Source organism: Electrophorus electricus, chromosome 6, assembly GCF_013358815.1.
Source record: "Electrophorus electricus isolate fEleEle1 chromosome 6, fEleEle1.pri, whole genome shotgun sequence".
Classification (NCBI taxonomy): Eukaryota; Metazoa; Chordata; class Actinopteri; order Gymnotiformes; family Gymnotidae; genus Electrophorus; species Electrophorus electricus.
The window spans coordinates 1,410,001-1,430,000 of NC_049540.1; the positions used below are offsets into that span (position 1 = coordinate 1,410,001).

At 44.4% G+C, this 20,000-nt stretch overlaps 2 protein-coding genes across 4 annotated transcripts in view; one reads left to right on the forward strand and one right to left on the reverse strand.

Moving 5' to 3' along the window:
• Nucleotides 1–4,606, forward strand: part of stard8 (StAR-related lipid transfer (START) domain containing 8) — a 27,876-nt gene extending 23,270 nt beyond the window's left edge. For all 3 annotated transcript variants that reach the window (XM_035526877.1, XM_035526875.1, XM_035526876.1), the window contains 4 exons: nt 646–867; nt 2,720–2,937; nt 3,123–3,299; nt 3,398–4,606. In XM_035526877.1, the coding sequence (XP_035382770.1) occupies nt 646–867; nt 2,720–2,937; nt 3,123–3,299; nt 3,398–3,515 (735 nt within the window). In that variant the 3' untranslated portion in view covers nt 3,516–4,606. The remainder of the gene's footprint in view (nt 1–645; nt 868–2,719; nt 2,938–3,122; nt 3,300–3,397) is intronic.
• Nucleotides 4,607–6,173: 1,567 nt separating this feature from the next.
• Nucleotides 6,174–20,000, reverse strand: part of rxfp2l (relaxin family peptide receptor 2, like) — a 26,901-nt gene continuing 13,074 nt past the window's right edge. Inside the window, 8 exon segments of the mRNA XM_035526836.1 lie at nt 6,174–6,310; nt 9,584–9,796; nt 10,126–10,536; nt 13,849–14,078; nt 14,925–14,996; nt 16,047–16,118; nt 16,527–16,598; nt 17,102–17,173. Of these exon segments, the coding sequence (XP_035382729.1) occupies nt 6,174–6,310; nt 9,584–9,796; nt 10,126–10,536; nt 13,849–14,078; nt 14,925–14,996; nt 16,047–16,118; nt 16,527–16,598; nt 17,102–17,173 (1,279 nt within the window).

The following is a 20,000-nucleotide window of genomic DNA, read 5'->3' on the forward strand; positions in this document are numbered from 1 at the left end:
GTGTGTGTGTGTATGTGTGTATATATATATATATATATATATATATATATATATATATATATATATATATATATATATATATATATATATATATATATATATATATAATATCACACACACACACACACACACACACACACACATTTACTGTGTTTACACACTTGGTAACCATGTGAAGGAGAATGCTGATGTCACCTCGTAGCTTCTTAATGTGTAGCATGACTCATATGTAACGATGACTCCGCCCCCATAGGCAGATGTCTCCACCCCTGAGAAACTGTGTCCATCCCTGTGATGTCCGCTGTTCTGACTGTGTCCTTATGCACACATGTTCAGTAGGACGTTTAACTAGCGTGTTACAGCCGATTAAGACTTTACTAAACTGTAGAATGTCAGGAGACTCGTTTATTACATATTTACAGACATTTAATGTTATCTGAGATGACATTTATCGCACAAAGCATGTTGGCTTTTTTATGGTCTTTCTCTCTGTTCAGCCATGACCTGAACTGACGAGGAAATGTTCTGGCTCTGAGACCCAGTCTGGGTTTGCAACTCTGCCTAAAGACAGTTAATCAACCTCTCTCTCTCTCCCTCTCTCTCTTTCTCTCTCTCTTTCTCTCTCTGTACCCCCCCTCCTCTTAGGTTCCTCACGATATGATGCTCCAGTCCCGTAACTCCTACGTAGCCGCAGACGCTCAGCCGCTGCCTCTGCATGGTATTGGTATGAACTCCCGCGGTGAGCATGTGGACTACAGGACGTACCTTCAGGACAACATCCAGTGTCTGCTGCGCGAGACCTCCGAGAGGTCCAAGGGCTGGCACAGTACACCTGGCCCAGAGAACACGGAGCTGGCCTATAAGAAGGTACACACGCGCACACATATATACAAACAAATACAAACATGTTTACACACACACAAACTCACACACACACAAAGCTAAAATAAAAAGGGCAGTTCTTGTCCAACTTTAAGCAGCTGTGATGTGGAATGAAGAAAGACAAACTGAAGAGTGCTAGAGACTTCCTGCAGATGAAACTGTCAACTTCCTGTAGTCAAAACCTGCTTCCTAACTAATTATTATTATTCGTGGATGTGTTTTGGCTGATCTGCATATCCACACATTTTCACCTCACATACACCAAACACAGAAGTTAGTAAGTAAAATAAGAATAAACACTGAACCACTGAAACATCTCTTGGACAAAATGAATGGATTGCTTTTTGTTGTTTGGTGGGTGGTGTTTGTTGAGTGGTGCTGTAGATGAATGGGTTGTTGAGTGGTGCTGTAGGTGAATGGGTTGTTTGTTGAGTGGTGCTGTAGGTGAATGGGTTGTTTGTTGGGTGGTGCTGTAGGTGAATGGGTTGTTTTGTGTTTGGTGGGTGGTGTTTATTGGGTGGTGCTGTAGGTGAATGGTGGGTGGTGTTTATTGGGTGGTGCTATAGGTGAATGGGTTGTTTTGTGTTTGGTGGGTGGTGTTTATTGGGTGGTGCTGTAGGTGAATGGTGGGTGGTGTTTATTGGGTGGTGCTATAGGTGAATGGGTTGTTTTGTGTTTGGTGGGTGGTGTTTATTGGGTGGTGCTGTAGGTGAATGGTGGGTGGTGTTTATTGGGTGGTGCTGTAGGTGAACATGTCTTTACCTGCCTCCCAGCTGGAGATGATCTCACAGGCAAACATGGCTTCTCACTATAAAATATATCCCAGATAGTGAAGATCTCACTATCAAAAACGGGTCACTTTTTTATGAAGCTGACAACCGCAATAATTAGTTCATAAATGTATTACTTTCAGCCATAACACAAACCAGGCTCTTGTCTCTTAGTAGAGATTTACTCCAGGACACGGTGTGGATTTAAATTGGATCACAGACGCTCCAGACAGAATGTGTCATCTGCAGACGTCTGTGCTCTGCCTTCTACGAGCTAATGGCGTTAACACACCAGCACCATATTAAATATTACATTAAATATTCATATTTCTTAACTTCTGCACCATCTGAAGATGATGTTTTTTCTGGTGTATGATGAAAACTGTCAGTATATTTTGCCATCTTGTAACAGACGCATTCTGTGGGTACTTTTTTGGAAATGAAAAAAAAACAAAACTTTGCTTCCTGTAGTGACGGTTCTGACGTGTTCATTTTGGAAACTGAGCAGAGATGTGATGTGTGGTACCATTATTAATGTGTCATTATTAATGTGCTAGTCATAACTCTAGTAGCCGGTTGGAATCCACCGCCGACTCTCTGGCTGTATCAGTGAATACGATCCCGTTTCTAATCTCCACCCACACCCCCTCTGCTCTTAGGAGCGTGGCGTGGCGACTTTGATCTGACCTACACCGATTGTTTTAAATATCTAAATCTCATATCAGTTGGTCAGAGATTCAGAACCTTCCAAAACATTACCAGCTTTGTGCAATGATGTATTATTATTACAGAATATTCTTGTTTTGAGTTGATGTTGGATTCTCGTTGGTCTCCTTTTGTTTTGTTACATTTATTGTTTATACAGAGTGCTCTTGATTTTACCTGGTTGGCTGTTTCACTCATCTGATGACCTTTGCTGGTCTTTGCCATTGGTGCGTAAATATCAGCACTGGCGGTTTGGTTTGTTTTTGTGAAGTTTGTTTACTGTCAACAGTGATGATGACAAGCCCCACCTTCTCATTCCTGCTTCACCCTGCCCTCACTGTGACGCGATTGGTTGTTGGCAGGTGGGGGATGGGCACCCAATTCGCCTGTGGCGTGTTTGGACAGAGGTGGAGGCGCCGCCCACCGTGGTGTTGCAGCGTGTGCTGCGAGAGCGCCACCTGTGGGACGAGGACCTACTGCACAGCCGAGTGATTGAGAGTCTGGAGGATAACACGGAGGTGTTCCACTACATCACAGACAGTATGGGCCCCCACCCACGCAGGGACTTTGTAGTGCTCAGGTACACACACATCTATTCACATACAGACTCCGTATACACACACACACACTCCCAGGTGTACTTTGCATAATGGTGTGTGTGTGTGTGTGTGTGTGTGTGTGTGTGTGTGTGTGTGTGTGTGTGTGTGTGTGTGTGTGTGTGTGTGTGTGTGTGTGTGTGTGTGTGTGTGTGTGTGTGTGAATCAGGCGTTGGTGCACAGATCTGCCGCGGGGGGCGTGTCTTCTTGTGTCCTCTTCTGTTGACCATGACAGTGTACAGCTGGAGGTGGGGCTAAGGGCGGTCCTTCTGACGTCACGCTTTCTGATTGAGCCGTGTGGGATGGGGCGGAGTCGTCTAACGCACTACTGCAGGGCAGACCTACGGTACCACACACACTGCGTATCTGTGGTATATCTGTGGTAAACCTACGGTAATATGGACTAAGGCGCATGCTTTCTCTGTGTTTCTTCCTGTTCTATAGGGGTCGCTCTCCTGAGTGGTATAACAAAGTGTTTGGACATTTGTGTGCAGCAGAGGTTGCTAGGATACGGGGCTCCTTTCCTGTCCTCTCAGCAAGAGGACCTGAGACCAAACTCTGAGATGCAGAGATGCTGGTGGAAGAGACCAGCGTAGCTCTGGAGAGTGCCAACTTATCACCTCTCTCAGCGCAGACCATCACATGGCACTAGATGATACTGAGACCAGTACAGACATTCATGACTTCAGTCTGACTTGGAGAGACCAGCCTGAGATGCCTGGCCCACCGTGGTGAGACCAGCACGGTAGCAGATATCCGTTTGCACATGTAACTTTCCTCACAGTACTGTGTGTGTCTGTGTGCGTTCTTGTTGTTACATTTATCAAGCAGCATTACTGTGATTGTAAAGCATAAAGAGGTTATCAGAGGTCACTGTCCGTCTGTAGGGGATGTTTCACTGCGTTGTCCTGCCCTGGGAATGCTGGGATATTCCCTGCCTCAGCTACAGAAGGCCTTTGTAATTTGATGGATACGATGATTCCAGTTGCTGAGTGGAGTGTTTTGAGTCAGTTGTGTGTGTGTGAACTGCATTCAGCTCAGATGTGTTGGGTTAGGTGATTTTGGCCAGGGTTGTGAATCAAATGTGTTGATTCAGGTGATCTGAATCAGGTGTGTTCATTAGGCTGAATCAGGTGTGTTCTGACTCAGGTGTGCTGATTAGGCTGGATCAGGTGTCTGTCTTGTTTTGGTAACTCGGTGCCATTTCATGTTTTACTTTACTTTCAGTTTCACTGATGATGATAATCACAGATCACCCAAGAACTTAATCATTATGAGAAGCACTAAATGTAAAACTGGTCTCAGGTCAGCCAGGAAGGACACTTCTTCCTCTGTATTTCAGTGATTTATTTCAATTAACTTATTTTTTATTGTTGTTGCGTTTATTAATTGTAACATATCATTTTTCAAGTCTAATAAGGTAATAAATGTAATATTTAAAAGTACAAGATGCCTAAGAACAGAGATTATTGTGCCTTTCTTTAAATCACCTTTTTCTCATAAATCTCTGCTGAAAAGTTAAACTATTGTGAAATTAACTCAAAAACAAAGATATTAAATATACTTTTGGTTTTCTTTTTTTGTTGTTGCATTGTATTTGTATTGGGGGCCATGAGGAACAGGAATAAACTATTTTTTCTGAGGCCTGGAAAATTATTGCATTCATTTAACGATGTACCTGGAGGGTTACTGGTTTCACTTTACGGCGTACTGGTGGGTTACTGGTTTCACTTTACAGTGTACTGGAGGGTTACTGGTTTCACTTTACAGTGTACTGGAGGGTTACTACTGTACAGATGCTGCAATCCTTTCGAGCCACTAATGCCTTCATCACACGTGGATCACACGAGTAATTATTTTGTGGAAAAAAAGGAATTATTTAATGATTAATTATGTGTTTCCTTTATTCTTTTGCCAGTCCGTTTTGTATTGAGTTTCAGTTCAGGACTCTTCTGATCAGCTCCTCCCACACCTGAAGCAGGTGATCAGGACCTGCAGGGTTGGGGAGTTCCTCCTCGTTAGACACAGGGAAGCGCTGGATAGTGAGCCACTGAACCACGGCTTTGAATCGTTTAAAGATTCAGAGCCTTTAGGGATTTGAACCCTTTGTGTTTGAATCTTTAAACAGCTTGAATCTCTAAATGGGTTTAATCATCATGGAATGATTCTTCACTTGACCCTTTTTTTGCTTTTTTGTGCCTGGCCAGGGCTCATAAGTGTCATAAAACCAACTCAAAAAATCCTACTGAAAATAAGGGTACTGGTCTCATTTAGGACGAGGGCTGAACAAATGTTTTATTTCACTGTAAACACACAGGATTCTTCCTGATACTGAACTCTCACTCAGACATCTCTGTGCAGCACTGCAGATCTTACAATGGCATTGTGGTGACCTTGGTTGTTCCAAAAATCATCTTCATAAAATACTATGTTAGTTTTGTCTTTTTTACATTTTAACAACTGCAGTTTCTGAAAGCAGTTGTGTATGATTGTAGAACTATGATTGGGGTTCCTGACAAATATATAAAATAATTAACGAGTTGTAATATCATAGATGACAGCTGTTACAGGGGTTGTGTTTACTGCTACTGTTTCAGTTTCAGAACGACATGGGCCCCACACACTGTGCTACTGCCCCACCCCACCTTGGGGTCAGTGGATGAGTAGTGCTTTGACCCACAGGCCATGACCATTCAGCAGTGCTAGCTCTGATTGGCTCCTGACTGACACCTGCCACTGCCAGTGAAGCCAATCACCTGCTCACACACCAAACACCTGGCAACTGTGTAAACATTCCCAACACATCAACATTTCAATGAAGCAATTATACTTTAATTATGTGAGTCACGGTTACGTTTATATGGCACATTCATAGTGACGCGATCACAGCAGGAGAAGGTTGAGGTGCTGAACGTCTGGTTCACACGCTCGCCATCATCCGAACCCCAGGGGAGAGAAGGCAAACTTGGCACGTCTGTTTAAGGAAGGAACATTTAGAGGAAGATCTCAAACATCCCTCCCTAACCCCCTCTCTCCCAGGTCAGTGACTATGGCTTTTTATCCGTGAATGTCTGATCGCTCCCAGATCCAACAGTTCCAGTATCTTTCCTCATCCAGCCTGCGAGGATCACTCGTCGTTCTGCAATAATGGGTGTGTGTGTGTGTGTGTGATTTAAAGTGTTGCAGTAGAAACACGGGTGTGTACGTATAGGTGTGTGTGTCAGTTGTCAGCTCTGCAGCGGAAGCACTGACACACTTTGATCCTCTGCTGGAAGGTGGTGGTGACGGTGTATAGGATGGGGTTCAGGGCGCTGTTGATGGGGAGAATGAAGACCACCACCCACAGCACCAGGGTCCCTGCAGCAGAGAGGAGACGTCAGCACTGTACCCTGCACACACACACTATACACACTCCACTCACACACCAGCACTGGACCATACACACTCCACTCTACTAGCACATCAACACTGATCTTCATCGTGGCCAAAAGTTTTGAGACTAGCACAAATTTTGGTTTTTGCAAAGTTTGCTGCTTCAGTTTTTATGGTGGCAAATTGCATTAAATCTAGATTGTGAAGTCATTCCTTACCATGAAAATTTACCTTAATCAAAAAATTTCTGTATTCCAGCCCTGCCACAAAATGACCTGCTAACATCATTTCAGATCTATCCTTAGCTCAGGAGGAAGTGTTAATGAAGACAAGACAGCTGACATTACATTTACATTTACGGCATTTAGCATACGCTTTTATCCAGAGCGACTTACAAAAGTGCTTTGTCATTTCCTCACAGAGCACATCCTAGTACAGTATGTTAGAGTCCAAGATACCAATGAACTAGAATACTGTAGAATACAGGGATCAATACTGGTGACTAGAAGTGCAAATACATAAGGTGTATCTTAGACAATGATAAGTGCTATAAACAATAAGTGCTAGAGTTTGATAAACAACATAAACAATACCCTACAATAAGTACTAATTTAGTCAGTCAATATGGGAGCAGGGTCAGTTGTCCTTTAAATATTCCCCGGATAGATGGATCTTCAGACTCCAAGGGACTGCTGTGCGGACAGCAAATGGGCGTTCATTCCACCCTTTTGGAGCCAGGACAGAAAATAGTCTCGATGCTTGTCGTCCAAGAGACCTGAAGCAAGGTATTTCAAGCCGAGCCATACTTGAAGTTTGAAGTACTCAAGGTACAGATCGGGCTTTGACCTCATGTATGAAGGGGCTGCTCTATCTTTGACTTTGTAGGCGAGTATCGAGGCTTTAAATCTGATGTGTGCAGCTACTGGAAGCCAATGAAGGGAGCGCAGCAGTAGAGTAACGTGTGAACTTCGGAAGATTGAAGACCAGTCGTGCTGCTGCATTCTGGACAAGTTGTAGAGGTCTGATGGCTCTTAGAGGAAGACCAGCAAATAGCGAGTTGCAGTAGTTAAGCTCTGAGATTACAACAGACTGCACAAGCACCAGGGCAGCTTCCTGTGAGAGAAAGGGCCAAATCCTTCGTATGTTACAAAGGAGAAATCTGCAAGACCAGGTCAGATTTGAAACATGAGTTGAGAACTTTAACTGGTTGTCCAAACTACGAGCAGCTTTGGATGGTGATACCAGGGAGTTCTCGAAGGAAACTGTGAGGTCATGGTAAGGGTTGGGAGTACCTGGGATGTACAGAGGCTCAGTGTATTGGGGCTGAGCTTCAAGTGGTGGGCTGTCATCCATGACACAATGTCAGTCAAGCATGCGGAGATACGTCTGGAGACCTGTGTGTCAGAGTGTGGAAAAGTGAAATAATTGAGTGTCATCGGCAGAGCAGTGGTAGGAGAAACCATAAGAAGATATTACATCACCAAGAGAAGGAGGAGAGAAGAGAAGAGAAGGGGGCCCAATACTGAGCCTTGAGGAACACCAGTGGAGAGTCACACGGCTTGGATGTGGATCCTCTCCATGTCAGCTGTCATGCTGATTAGAAGAGCAGACTGGTTGATTTAAAAGGGTAGTGGTGCTTGACGTTTTCTTCTGGTAAACATGGTTACCTCCAAGGAAACATATACAGTCATCATTGCACTGCATCAAAAGAGCTTCACAAGCAACGACATTGCTGCTTGTAAGATGGCACCTAAATCAACCATTTATGGAATCATCAAAAACTTCAAGTAGAGAGGTTGAATTGCAGTAAAGAAGGCTTCAGGGCGCCCAAGAAAATCAAGCAAGCACCAGGACCGTCTCCTAAAGAGGATGCAGGTACGGGATCGGGTCACCACCAGTGCAGAGCTTGCTCAGGAATGGCAGAAGGCAGGTGTGAGGGCATCTGCACACACAGTGAGGTGAAGGCTTTTGGAGGATGGTGGCAGGAAGGGCAGCAAAGCAGCCACTTCTCTCCAAGAAGAACATCAAGGACAGACTGACATTCTACAGGAAGTACAGGGATTGGACTGCAGACGACTGGGGTGAAGTTATTTTCTCTGATGAAGCCCCCTTCAGACTGTTATCTGGACAAATGATTGTCTGGAGAAGAGGTGAGCGCTACCATGAGTCCTGTGTCATGCCAACAGTGAGGCAGCCTGAGACCATTCAGGTGTGGGGTTGCTTCTCATCCAGTGGGGTAAGTTTGTTTAAAATTTTGCCTAAGCACACTGCCATGAAGAAGCAATGGTATCAAAACATCCTCCAAGAACAACTTCTCACAACAATCCAGGAGCAATTTGCTGATGAACAATGCTTTTTCCAGCCTGATGGAGCACCATGTCACAAGGCAAAAGTGATAACCAAGTGGCTTGGTGAACAAAACATTGACATTTTGGATCGATGGCCAGGAAACCCGCCAGATTTCAATCCCTTTGAGAACCTGTGGTCTCTCCTCAAAAAGAGGGTGGACAAACAAAAACTGATCAACTCCAAGCACTGATTAGGCAAGAATGGGCTGCCATCAGTCGAGTTTGCCTGCCGATATCCAGCATGCCAAGGTGAACTGCAGAAGTCTTAGAAGGGTCAACACTGTAAATATTAAGTCTTTTCTTAAACTGGATGTATTTGTCAATAAAATGTTAAACTTATGAAATGCTAATAATTGTACTTCACTGTAGCATATAAACATCTGACAAACAGATCTTAAAAAACAAAGTTAGTAAACTTTGTGAAAACCAAAATTTGTCAGTCTCAAAACTTTTTGTATACACACACCATTCTACTCGCGCTCCAGTGCTGATTCATACACACACCACTCCACTCACACACCAGCGCTGATCCATACACACTCCACGGTCACACCAGCGCTGATCCGTAGACACTCCTGTCCTGAAAAACAGAATGCATTGTCCCCACTGAGTGCACAGACCTGATCTAGACCCAGTAGGAGCCTCAGAAAGGATTGCCTACTAGCCAATAGGAGAGCGGGAGCCTCAGCAGGGAGCACCCATTAGCCAATAGGAGAGCAGGAGCCTCAACAGGGAGCACCCACTAGCCAATAGGAGAGCAGGCCATTTTGTCACATTGGACCCCCTGGCCTGCTCTCTGAGCTGTGAGTGTGTTATCACGAAGGTGTGTATGGAGGGCAACAGCTGTTCTCCACAGGGCAATAGAACCCTGTAATCCTCCTCAATTACAAGTCACAACACATACACACACCAGCGATGGGCACACGGAGGAGGGATAGGATCTTCAGAAGGAAGATGGGCATCCAGCACACAGCGTCGGTGAAGACGATGAAGAAGAAGCGCTTGGCCACGGAGACCTCGTGGTTGAAGGCCACCTGCCTGGCCGACCTGGCCGTCTTCTGCACTGAGTAAAACATGCTGGAGTAGGAGAAGACGATCATCACGAAAGCTAACAGGTTCAAACCTGCCCGGAGACACCAACAAACCAATCAAACAAACAACCAATCAGGGAAATGTAGGGGCTTGTGAGGATGTTTGTGTCACTGAAGTTTTAAAGCAGTTTTCAGATCCAACTCTAATGAGCAATTAAACAACGCATCCCCACACATTCTCTCTCTCTGTCTCTCTCTCTCTCTCTCTCTCTCTCCCTCTCTCTCTTTGCAAGTCCTGATAATATAGGCTATCCCTGTTTTTCCTTGGCTGTTCTAGGAAATGTATTTTCTTGAAAAAAATATACACGCCACAACCAAGTGTGCTCAAGTGAGCTTCTGTGTTCACCCATGGCTCCCTCACCCAGGAATATCCCTGTGGAGTAGCAGAGAGCTCCGGGCTTCTCCACCTGCTCAAAATGCTAAGGGAAACAAACGCCATTGCGCCCGTAAAAGTTGCCGAACGTCTGGTGATCCCAGAAGGGGGCAGCGGCGAGCACAAAGCCCAGTGCCCAGATGGAGGCTAGTGAGCAGAGTGTCTGCCTGCGTCCAGCGCGGTACTGCTGAAAGGGGAACACGATACGCAGGTATTTCTCCACCGTCATGTACGTCAGCATCATCACCGACACCTCCGTCGACAGCATGGCCAGGGAGCCAATCAGCTGGCACGACAGGGTCTCCATCCAGATGTGGGCGTGGCGGTTGTATTCACCGCAGTATTTGATGTCAAAGGCACCGATGAAGAAGAGGCACACACCCATCAAGCAGTCTGCACCTATCAGAGAGAAACAATGCAGGTCAAAAAGGGTTGTGTCATGAAGCAAATTCGCAAGGAGTAAAACTACATCAGAGAAATTCCTACAAAAGCCCAAAAGCGTCGGAGTTGTCTTTTCGTCTCCGGGGGAGGAAAAGACTTCTACTTTTAAAACATAAAGGATGTTATTTCCTGCTGCTCAGAATTGACTAGCTAGCTAAATTGCTAGCACTTGTTAATTTGCTTGCTACCTAGACAAGGTTCAGTTTCATGTTCAGTTTGACAATAGCTAGCTGAACAGAGACTTTAAAGGCAAGAAATACCCCAGTATCAGTACATATAGACACTGGAGCAGATGTGACGCTAATGTATGAAAAGACTTTTGGATCATTAAAGCTGAGGCACAAGTTAGACCATGTGGGGACAGCTACGATGTTTGGGACAATTTGATGTGGATGTTACCCACAAAAATAAATACCGGAGGCTTACTGTTATATAGTAAAAGGTCTATCAGTAAACAACCTCATCAGCAAAGGGGTTGGTACTGCCCCAGGTGAGAAGAGTTGGAGAAGTTAGCAAAGCTGCCAGTGGGAGAGGAATATTAAGAATATTAAAAATGGTTAAGTCATATGTAGTTCACAGGGCCAGATGAGTACCATTATTTGACTATTACAAGGTACTGTACAACTGGTGGACCGCTCTACACCTCCCATGTAAAGCAGTCCACATTACACTCCTCCATGTAGAGCAGTCCACATTACACTCCCCCATGTAGAGCAGTCCACATTACACCGCCCATGTAGAGCAGTCCACATTACACCGCCCATGTAAAGCAGTCCACATTACACTCCCCCATGTAGAGCAGTCCACATTACACTCCCCCATGTAGAGCAGTCCACATTACACCGCCCATGTAGAGCAGTCCACATTACACCGCCCATGTAGAGCAGTCCACATTACACTCCCCCATGTAGAGCAGTCCACATTACACTCCCCCATGTAGAGCAGTCCACATTACACCGCCCATGTAGAGCAGTCCACATTACACCGCCCATGTAGAGCAGTCCACATTACACTCCCCCATGTAGAGCAGTCCACATTACACTCCCCCATGTAGAGCAGTCCACATTACACCGCCCATGTAGAGCAGTCCACATTACACCGCCCATGTAGAGCAGTCCACATTACACTCCCCCATGTAGAGCAGTCCACATTACACTCCCCCATGTAGAGCAGTCCACATTACACCCCCATGTAGAGCAGGCCACATTACACCTCCCATGTAGAGCAGTCCACATTACACCCCCCCATGTAGAGCAGTCCACATTACACTCCCCCATGTAGAGCAGTCCACATTACACCCCCCATGTAGAGCAGTCCACATTACACCCCCCATGTAGAGCAGTCCACATTACAACCCCCTTGTGGAGCAGTCCACATTACACCCCCCATGTAGAGCAGTCCACATTACAACCCCCTTGTAGGGCGGTCCACATTACAACCTCCTTGTAGAGCAGTCCACATTACAACCTCCTTGTAGAGTGGTCCACATTACAACCCCCATGTAGCATGTAGAGCAGTCCACATTACAACCCCCATGTAGAGCGGTCCACATTACAATGCCCTTGTAGAGTGGTCCACATTACAACCATTGCAGCAGCACAATGATTGGCTGGGACTACAGCTTGAGACAACTCACAAGTGCAGGTGAGTCCAGGTGTGCTCAAACAGAAAAGGAATGTCTGGTGGGCATCTAGGCCTGCAAGTGTTTGGGAAACACCTGATTGGAATGGACCACTTCAAGCTAATGATGGACCACAAGACACTAGTACCCCTGATAATAGTAAAGACTTGGACACTTTTCCTATTGGCTGCCAGAGACTGGCACTGAGACTTGAGACAGTGGCTCACCACACCCCAGGAAGGATGTTAATGCTGGCCAGTGCTCTTTCCAGGAGCCCTTGGGATACAGCGGACAGTAGCACAAAGGCTGTCATGAGCAATTATGTGGGAGCTGTGAAAAACAGCGTATGAGAGACTTTTGTAAGAACTCTCAGTCTAAGGGGCATGAGTGACAGGCAACTGCATAGCACTACCTGAGAGTCTGAAAACAGATATACTGTGTAGAATCTCTGAGGGGCACCAGGGACCTTCAAAGTGCACGGAGAAGACACTGTGAGAGGACATTAAGAGAAAACCTGAAACTTCACTTCTGCCGAAAAATGAGGAAAAGTCATAGAAAAGAGGCATGGAGTCCCCCACATTTCCCAGAGGGACTATGGCAATGAATTGGAGCTGATCTGTGTGAGTTCAAAGGCAAGACCTGCTTAATAGTCTTGGATACTACTGTTTATCATACCAGACTTTGTTATGTTAGATAACGGCCCACGATATACTAGTGAAAGATTCATAATATTGAGCCAAGAGTACGTTTCTGAACATGTGATGTCCAGCGTACTTCACCCACCTGCCCGGATGGTTGTCCAGATGGCTACATGACCCTTTCACCGACTACATGACCTTTTCATGACCTTTTCATCCACTCTTATGCTATAGAGCAGACCCCCTTCCCCAGCTTCTAATGGGCAGGAAGTTACACTACTACAACCCTACAGGGGAACATCGGTCCAGAGTAGCAAGATGATGCCGCCATCAGGCACAGAGAGGCAACATCAAAGAGCAGGAGGCGTGGAGTCCGAGAACAGCCCCGCCTGCACCTGGATGCACAGTGGCGGCGTAACCCAACAGCTCAGCAGTAGAAGAGAGTGAAAGCAGTTAGTCTATATAGATTATATAGATATTAGCATCTAATAGCAGGTGCTGTAATGGCTATTACTGCTCCTTCTTTCTTGTTCAGCTGTGCTGTAGCTGCACATCTTATGTTTACAAGCACACAGATGAGAAGGAAAACACACACACACACACACACACACACACACACACACACACACACACACACTCATCTGAATGTTCAGTGAATCTTTCCTATGCATTCTTGCCACCAGTGTTGTTGATGTTATCAGTGATTAACAGATTATTAGTCCCCAGTGTGTTCAGAGTACAGTGTGTGTGTGTGTAGACTGTGCAGCAGGTGTGTCGCAGTCTTGGTGTCTCAGTTTCATCTCTGCTGTCTCACTGTTCAGCACAGTTTCTCTCTCTCCAGAATACTTGTGTGAAGATCTGGGACTTAACTGAGCAGTTTAATCAGCTACAGAGAAAACGATGCCCTGGGGCTGAGTGCAACATAGCGGACATACCGGAAAGACTCACGGCTGAGGGGTGTGATGGGTCACGTGTGATGGGTCACGTGTGAGGGACACAGCAGGGACTCACAGCAGAGGGATTTGATGGCCATGGTGTGAGGCTCATTCTCCGACGCGATGCAGGAGCGCAGGCAGATGACGAAGACGTTCCCAAAGCAGATGATGAAGGCCATGACCCAGACGAAGACACGCAGGACAATGTTAGCCAGCAGGTTCTCGAAGGACGAGATGCCGTTGGTGTTGGGTTTACAGCGCCGCACGTTGGGGGAGTAACCGCAGTACTCAAACCGCTTAAAGTAACTGAACACAGCAACACACACACCGTTAAAGTAACTGAACACAGTATTTTGTGTATTTTGTATTTTGGAAGGTGTCTAATTCCAAGTACAGTAGAATAGCTGACAGTTTAACAGTTGAAGGATTTGATGCCTTTTGCAAACACTAAAAGTCTAAACACACCCAGAGGAAGCTGAACATTTCAAATGGGTCTAATAACTCAGGGTGGAATGTTCTATCCTGTTAAGGACATCCTATTAATGCCCTGCATTGCTCCCCAGAGAGGACTCCCTAAGGAAGTATTTACAGCATTTAGCCAAAGCAACTTACAATTATGACTGAGTACAATTTAAGCAATTGAGGGTCTTGCTCAGGGGCCCAATAATGGCAACTAGGCAGTGGTGGAACTTGAACCAGCAACCTTCTGACTACCAATCAAGTACCTCAACCACTGAGCTACACTTAAATTTTCTGGCCAAAGTTACAAAGCGCTTTGTGTAGAAGTGTTTAATCACAGAGAACTGAGTGTGAGAGGAGCTCCTGGATAAGGAGACAACACTCATCCAGATGACTCTGCTCTGCAGAGCGAGGTTCCTCTGGTTGTGTACTGAAAGGTGTTCTTTACTAAGAATGTATTTATATTTATTCCAGCCTGTCTTTTTACAACTTACCAATAGCGTCTGAGCTCTTACATTATGGCGTTTAAATCTTAAGATTCAGTCAAACTCAAACTGTATTGTGTATTTTAGAAAGAAAGCACATACGTGCAAAAAAACACAATCTAAGTCCAAACACTGGGAACATACAGTCCAAACACTGGGAACATTCCTAATGCAAATATGGAATGTTGTCATGATGGTCACTACTCACATGTGGGAAAGGTTGCTGAGAGACCGGAACATTCGGAAGCTGATGTTCGGAATCTCCACCTCCTCCATACTCCTACAGCGACAGCAGTATCCTATCAGTCTCGCTTCGATATCCCGTCGGTCTGGCTTCAGATGTCTGGAGTGGCCCTTCTCTCGAATATTACACCTTTTCTGAATTTAAACTGTTTGTATATGATGTCTGTGAATACAGACTGTGGGTATATACACAGTTCTAAATGAATCTTACTTCCCAACATGGCCCTGACCTCTAGTTCTCATCACTGTCATGTAATAGCAGAGAAGTCGGCATCTCTCTGGTTACACACTTTCACTTCTCCAACTGTGAGGTTCATTTGTTTCAGCGGATCACTAAGCAGAGCAAAAAAATCCCCATGTACAAGACATTTATGGCATTTTGCTGACACTTTTATCCAAATCAACTTGCAATTCTGACTGAGTACAGCTTGAGTAACTAAGGGCCTTGCTCAGGGGCCCAACAGTGACAACTCGGCAGTAGTGAGACCAGCAACCTTCTGATTACAAGTCAAGTACCTTAAACACTGAGCTACCACTGTCCTAGACCAGAGCTTTGGTTAACACAGTTCACACTTTATTAAAATACAGAAAATATTTTTGCTTATAAAATTTCTTTTCTCCATACGTCTTATTACAAGTAACTGCAAATTCAAACATTTACATACCAAACTGCCCGACATTTTACAAGGCCGCTCTCCATTAGCTAAGGGCCATCGGAAAAGCCTCCCACTCAGACACATGGTCACGTCCAGTCGGCCGCATACACAGAGACAGAATAGCAACTCCACGTTTGCTTTTTTGTCTCTTGTGTCTGTTCAGAGTTCTTTTGAGGACAGTCTCGCCACAGTGCTGTAACACTCGTCGCTAAGAAGCCAAAACTGATGGAGGCCAGTGCCAAGGCTCAAGGAATGACGTGCCTAAATGAGTGATGTGTTTACTGCACACTGGAGAGAGTGTCTGTTATCTGTAGCCGTTCATTGTCCTGCCATATAACAGGCAAGAATCTTAATGAATGCGGTCAATAGGTGGATCAATAATTTGAGTGGTTAGAATGAACACAAATGAATTGGGGTTATAGTTCACTTACAGAGACTGAAGATTGACAAAACTGTCAAACTGGTTTTCGTAGATATATGTCAAAGGGTTGTTGGAGATGTTTCTGAACACAGACACACACACACACAGATATAAGCAAAATGACCCATCATGGCTGATTCATAAGGAATGTCACATTGTTCTGAACCCATTTCATACTCAATCAATGAGTAGATAAAGCAATCAAGAAACAGCCAACAAGAGTAAGACACCCAAAAGAGTATGACAGCCAAAAATCTTCCCCAGGGTAGCAGAACCAAGACTACGTCAGATCCAGTATGTCTATGACACAGCCAGAAATCTTCCCCAGGGTAGCAGAACCAAGACTACGTAAGATGGTTTGGACATGTCTGATGCATTGGCCAGTTCCATGGTATTTAAGAACTTTTTGGATTCTTATCAGGGAGCAGAGAGAACAGACAAGCTCAAAGCACAAAGTTTCGTACTCTGAAAAATTTAGAATTCAGCTTACAGCTGCTTGAGGTGCTGAAGATTTTGGAACAGCATTGGGGGGAGGTCCAAAATCTGATTGACAGACAGATCCCTGGAAAAAAACGGAGAAAGTAGGTTTATATTTTCCCCATTAACTGATCTCAGATGGCATGTCACAACAGCAATAACATTTTAATGCTTCTGTTAGAATTGGTGGTAAAAACTACAAACAGTAGTCTGTGAGATCCTAACAGATGCAGAAGGTCTCACTTGGTTTGTCTCAGTCCTTTAAATTTTGTCATCAGAAGACAACAACTAACGACAAAAAATGACCTAAAAGTGTTTTACACTGCAAGTTGCTTAATGATAATTAAATTAGTGAGTATGAGTGCGTACATGTGCGTGCATGTGTGTGAATGTGTGTGAATGTTTCTAACGGAATGGGTGGTGTGTGCGCGTGTGTGTGTGTGTGTGTGTGTGTGTGTGTGTGTGTGTATGTGTGTGTGTGTATGTGTGTGTGTGTGTGTGTGTGTGTGTGTGTGTGTGTGTGTGTGTGTGTGTATGTGTATGTGTGTGTGTGTGTGTGTGTGTGTGTGTGTGTGCATGCACTCTCACAGGTCTATCAGCTGGTGCATGCTCGAGAATGTGCCATCTTCGACAGCTCTGATGCGGTTTTTCCTTAAAGCTCTAAAAACACAAAACACAATCATACACCGTTATACACACACAGTAAGAAATGTACCACACTTGGATTATGGCTTCCACTTCTGGCTCTAGATGTCCAACTGTATGTCCATCAGGTGTTTCTAATAAAGTGTGCAGTTAGTGTTCATTTAAAGCTGAAGGAAAGTGAATAATCAAAGCACAATTAAATCAGCCAGAGAGAACAGCCTCAGTTAGTCAAGAAAAGAATCTACTGAGAAGCTCTTCTTCCAGGCCAACGGTCTATTAAAGTCATCACTGAGGTGCTGGCATGTAGCCTGCAAGCCTCCTACCACAATCACCACATCCAGACTAAACCGCCATTGTCAGATGACAATAATGTATTCGGATAATGTGCGCTGAGCTCTTAGCGTTATTGATCATCTCAGCAGCATCTGTTAGTGCTGAAAAAGCTTTTAACAGAGTTCACTGGGACTTTCTATAGCTGTTTGATATTTGCTGGAGAAAGTCTATCTGGGACCAATCTTCATCAATCTTACTAAATTATTTTATTCTTTACTCCATATGATAAAGAAAATACAAATGATGTCCTCTCTGACAAGTCTTCAGTTAGTACAGGCTGTCCACTCTCTCCTCATCTGTTTTCTCTGGTAATTGAAGTCTCTTAATGCAAGCAAGACCATCAAAAATGAGGGACAAGATCATCGTATTTCAAAAATGAGGGACGAGACCATCGTATCTCAAAAATGAGGGACAAGACCATCATATCTTAAAAATGAGGGACAAGACCATCGTATCTCAAAAGTGAGGGACAAGACCATCCTATCTCAAAAATGAGGGACAAGACCATCGTATCTCAAAAATGAGGGACAAGACCATCGTATCTCAAAAATGAGGGACAAGACCATCATATCTTAAAAATGAGGGACAAGACCATTGTATCTCAGAAGTGAGGGACAAGACCATCCTATCTCAAAAATGAGGGACAAGACCGTCATATCTTAAAAATGAGGAACAAGACCATCGTATCTCAAAAATGAGGGACAAGACCATCATATCTTAAAAATGAGGGACAAGACCATCGTATCTCAGAAGTGAGGGACAAGACCATCCTATCTCAAAAATGAGGGACAAGACCATCATATCTTAAAAATGAGGGACAAGACCATCGTATCTCAGAAGTGAGGGACAAGACCATCCTATCTCAAAAAATGAGGGACAAGACCATCATATCTTAAAAATGAGGGACAAGACCATCGTATCTCAGAAGTAAGGGACAAGACCATCGTATCTCATAAGTGACGGACAAGACCATCGTATCTCAGAAGTGACGGACAACCATCATATCTCAAAAATGAGGGAAAAGACCATCGTATCTCAGAAGTGAGGGACAAGACCATCATATCTTAAAAATGAGGGACAAGACCATCATATCTTAAAAATGAGGGACAAGACCATCGTATCTCAGAAGTGAGGGACAAGACCATCATATCTTAAAAATGAGGGACAAGACCATCATATCTTAAAAATGAGGGACAAGACCATTGTATCTCAGAAGTGAGGGACAAGACCATCCTATCTCAAAAATGAGGGACAAGACCATCGTACCTCAGAAGTGAGGGACAAGACCATCGTATCTCATAAGTGATGGACAAGACCATCGTATCTCAGAAGTGACGGACAACTATCATATCTCAAAAATGAGGGAAAAGATCATCGTATCTCAGAAGTGGGGGACAAGACCATCGTATCTCATAAGTGACGGACAAGACCATCGTATCTCAGAAGTGACGGACAACTATCATATCTCAAAAATGAGGGAAAAGACCATCGTATCTCAGAAGTGACGGACAACCATCATATCTCAAAAATGAGGGACAAGACCATCGTATCTCAGAAGTGAGGGACAAGACCATCATATCTTAAAAATGAGGGACAAGACCATCATATCTTAAAAATGAGGGACAAGACCATTGTATCTCAGAAGTGAGGGACAAGACCATCCTATCTCAAAAATGAGGGACAAGACCATCGTACCTCAGAAGTGAGGGACAAGACCATCGTATCTCATAAGTGATGGACAAGACCATCATATCTCAGAAGTGAGGGACAAGACCATCGTATCTCATAAGTGACGGACAAGACCATCGTATCTCAGAAGTGACGGACAACCATCATATCTCAAAAATGAGGGAAAAGATCATCGTATCTCAGAAGTAAGGGACAAGACCATCGTATCTCAGAAGTGAGGGACAAGACCATTGTATCTCAGAAGTGAGGGACAAGACCATTGTATCTCAAAAATGAGGGACAAGACCATCGTATCTCAGAAGTGACGGACAAGACCATCGTATCTCAAAAATGAGGGACAAGACCATCGTCTTATATATATATATTAGTTTGCCATAGATTTTTTCAAGATATAAAAACAGATGCAGGCTACTTTTAATATGGGAATTAATTCTCAATTCTGCAGCTGATCATTTGAGAAACTTATAACTGGTCTTTTCATTCCAGTTTGGGACATTCAGTTTGAGATTCTGTTTGATTTAATTTGGGATTTTAATCTGAAATGATTGTCCCCCCATCTGTTTGAATCTGTTTGAAGAAAATCAGTCCTCTCGGAAGGCCAGGTTTTGGCCATAAATTAAATCGTGTTCAGAGATAACTTAATTACAAAACCAATTAACTTTGGAGTGTTCATCCTAGAACACTTTATGTTTCATTTAATTCCACTTCCCCAACACACAGAACCTTGGACTGATTAGCAATTTGCAAGCGATTTGCAATCTGGACCTCTGGTCTCTGTTAAAATGAGATATTTCTCAAACATGCGGCCTCTTCCTAAACC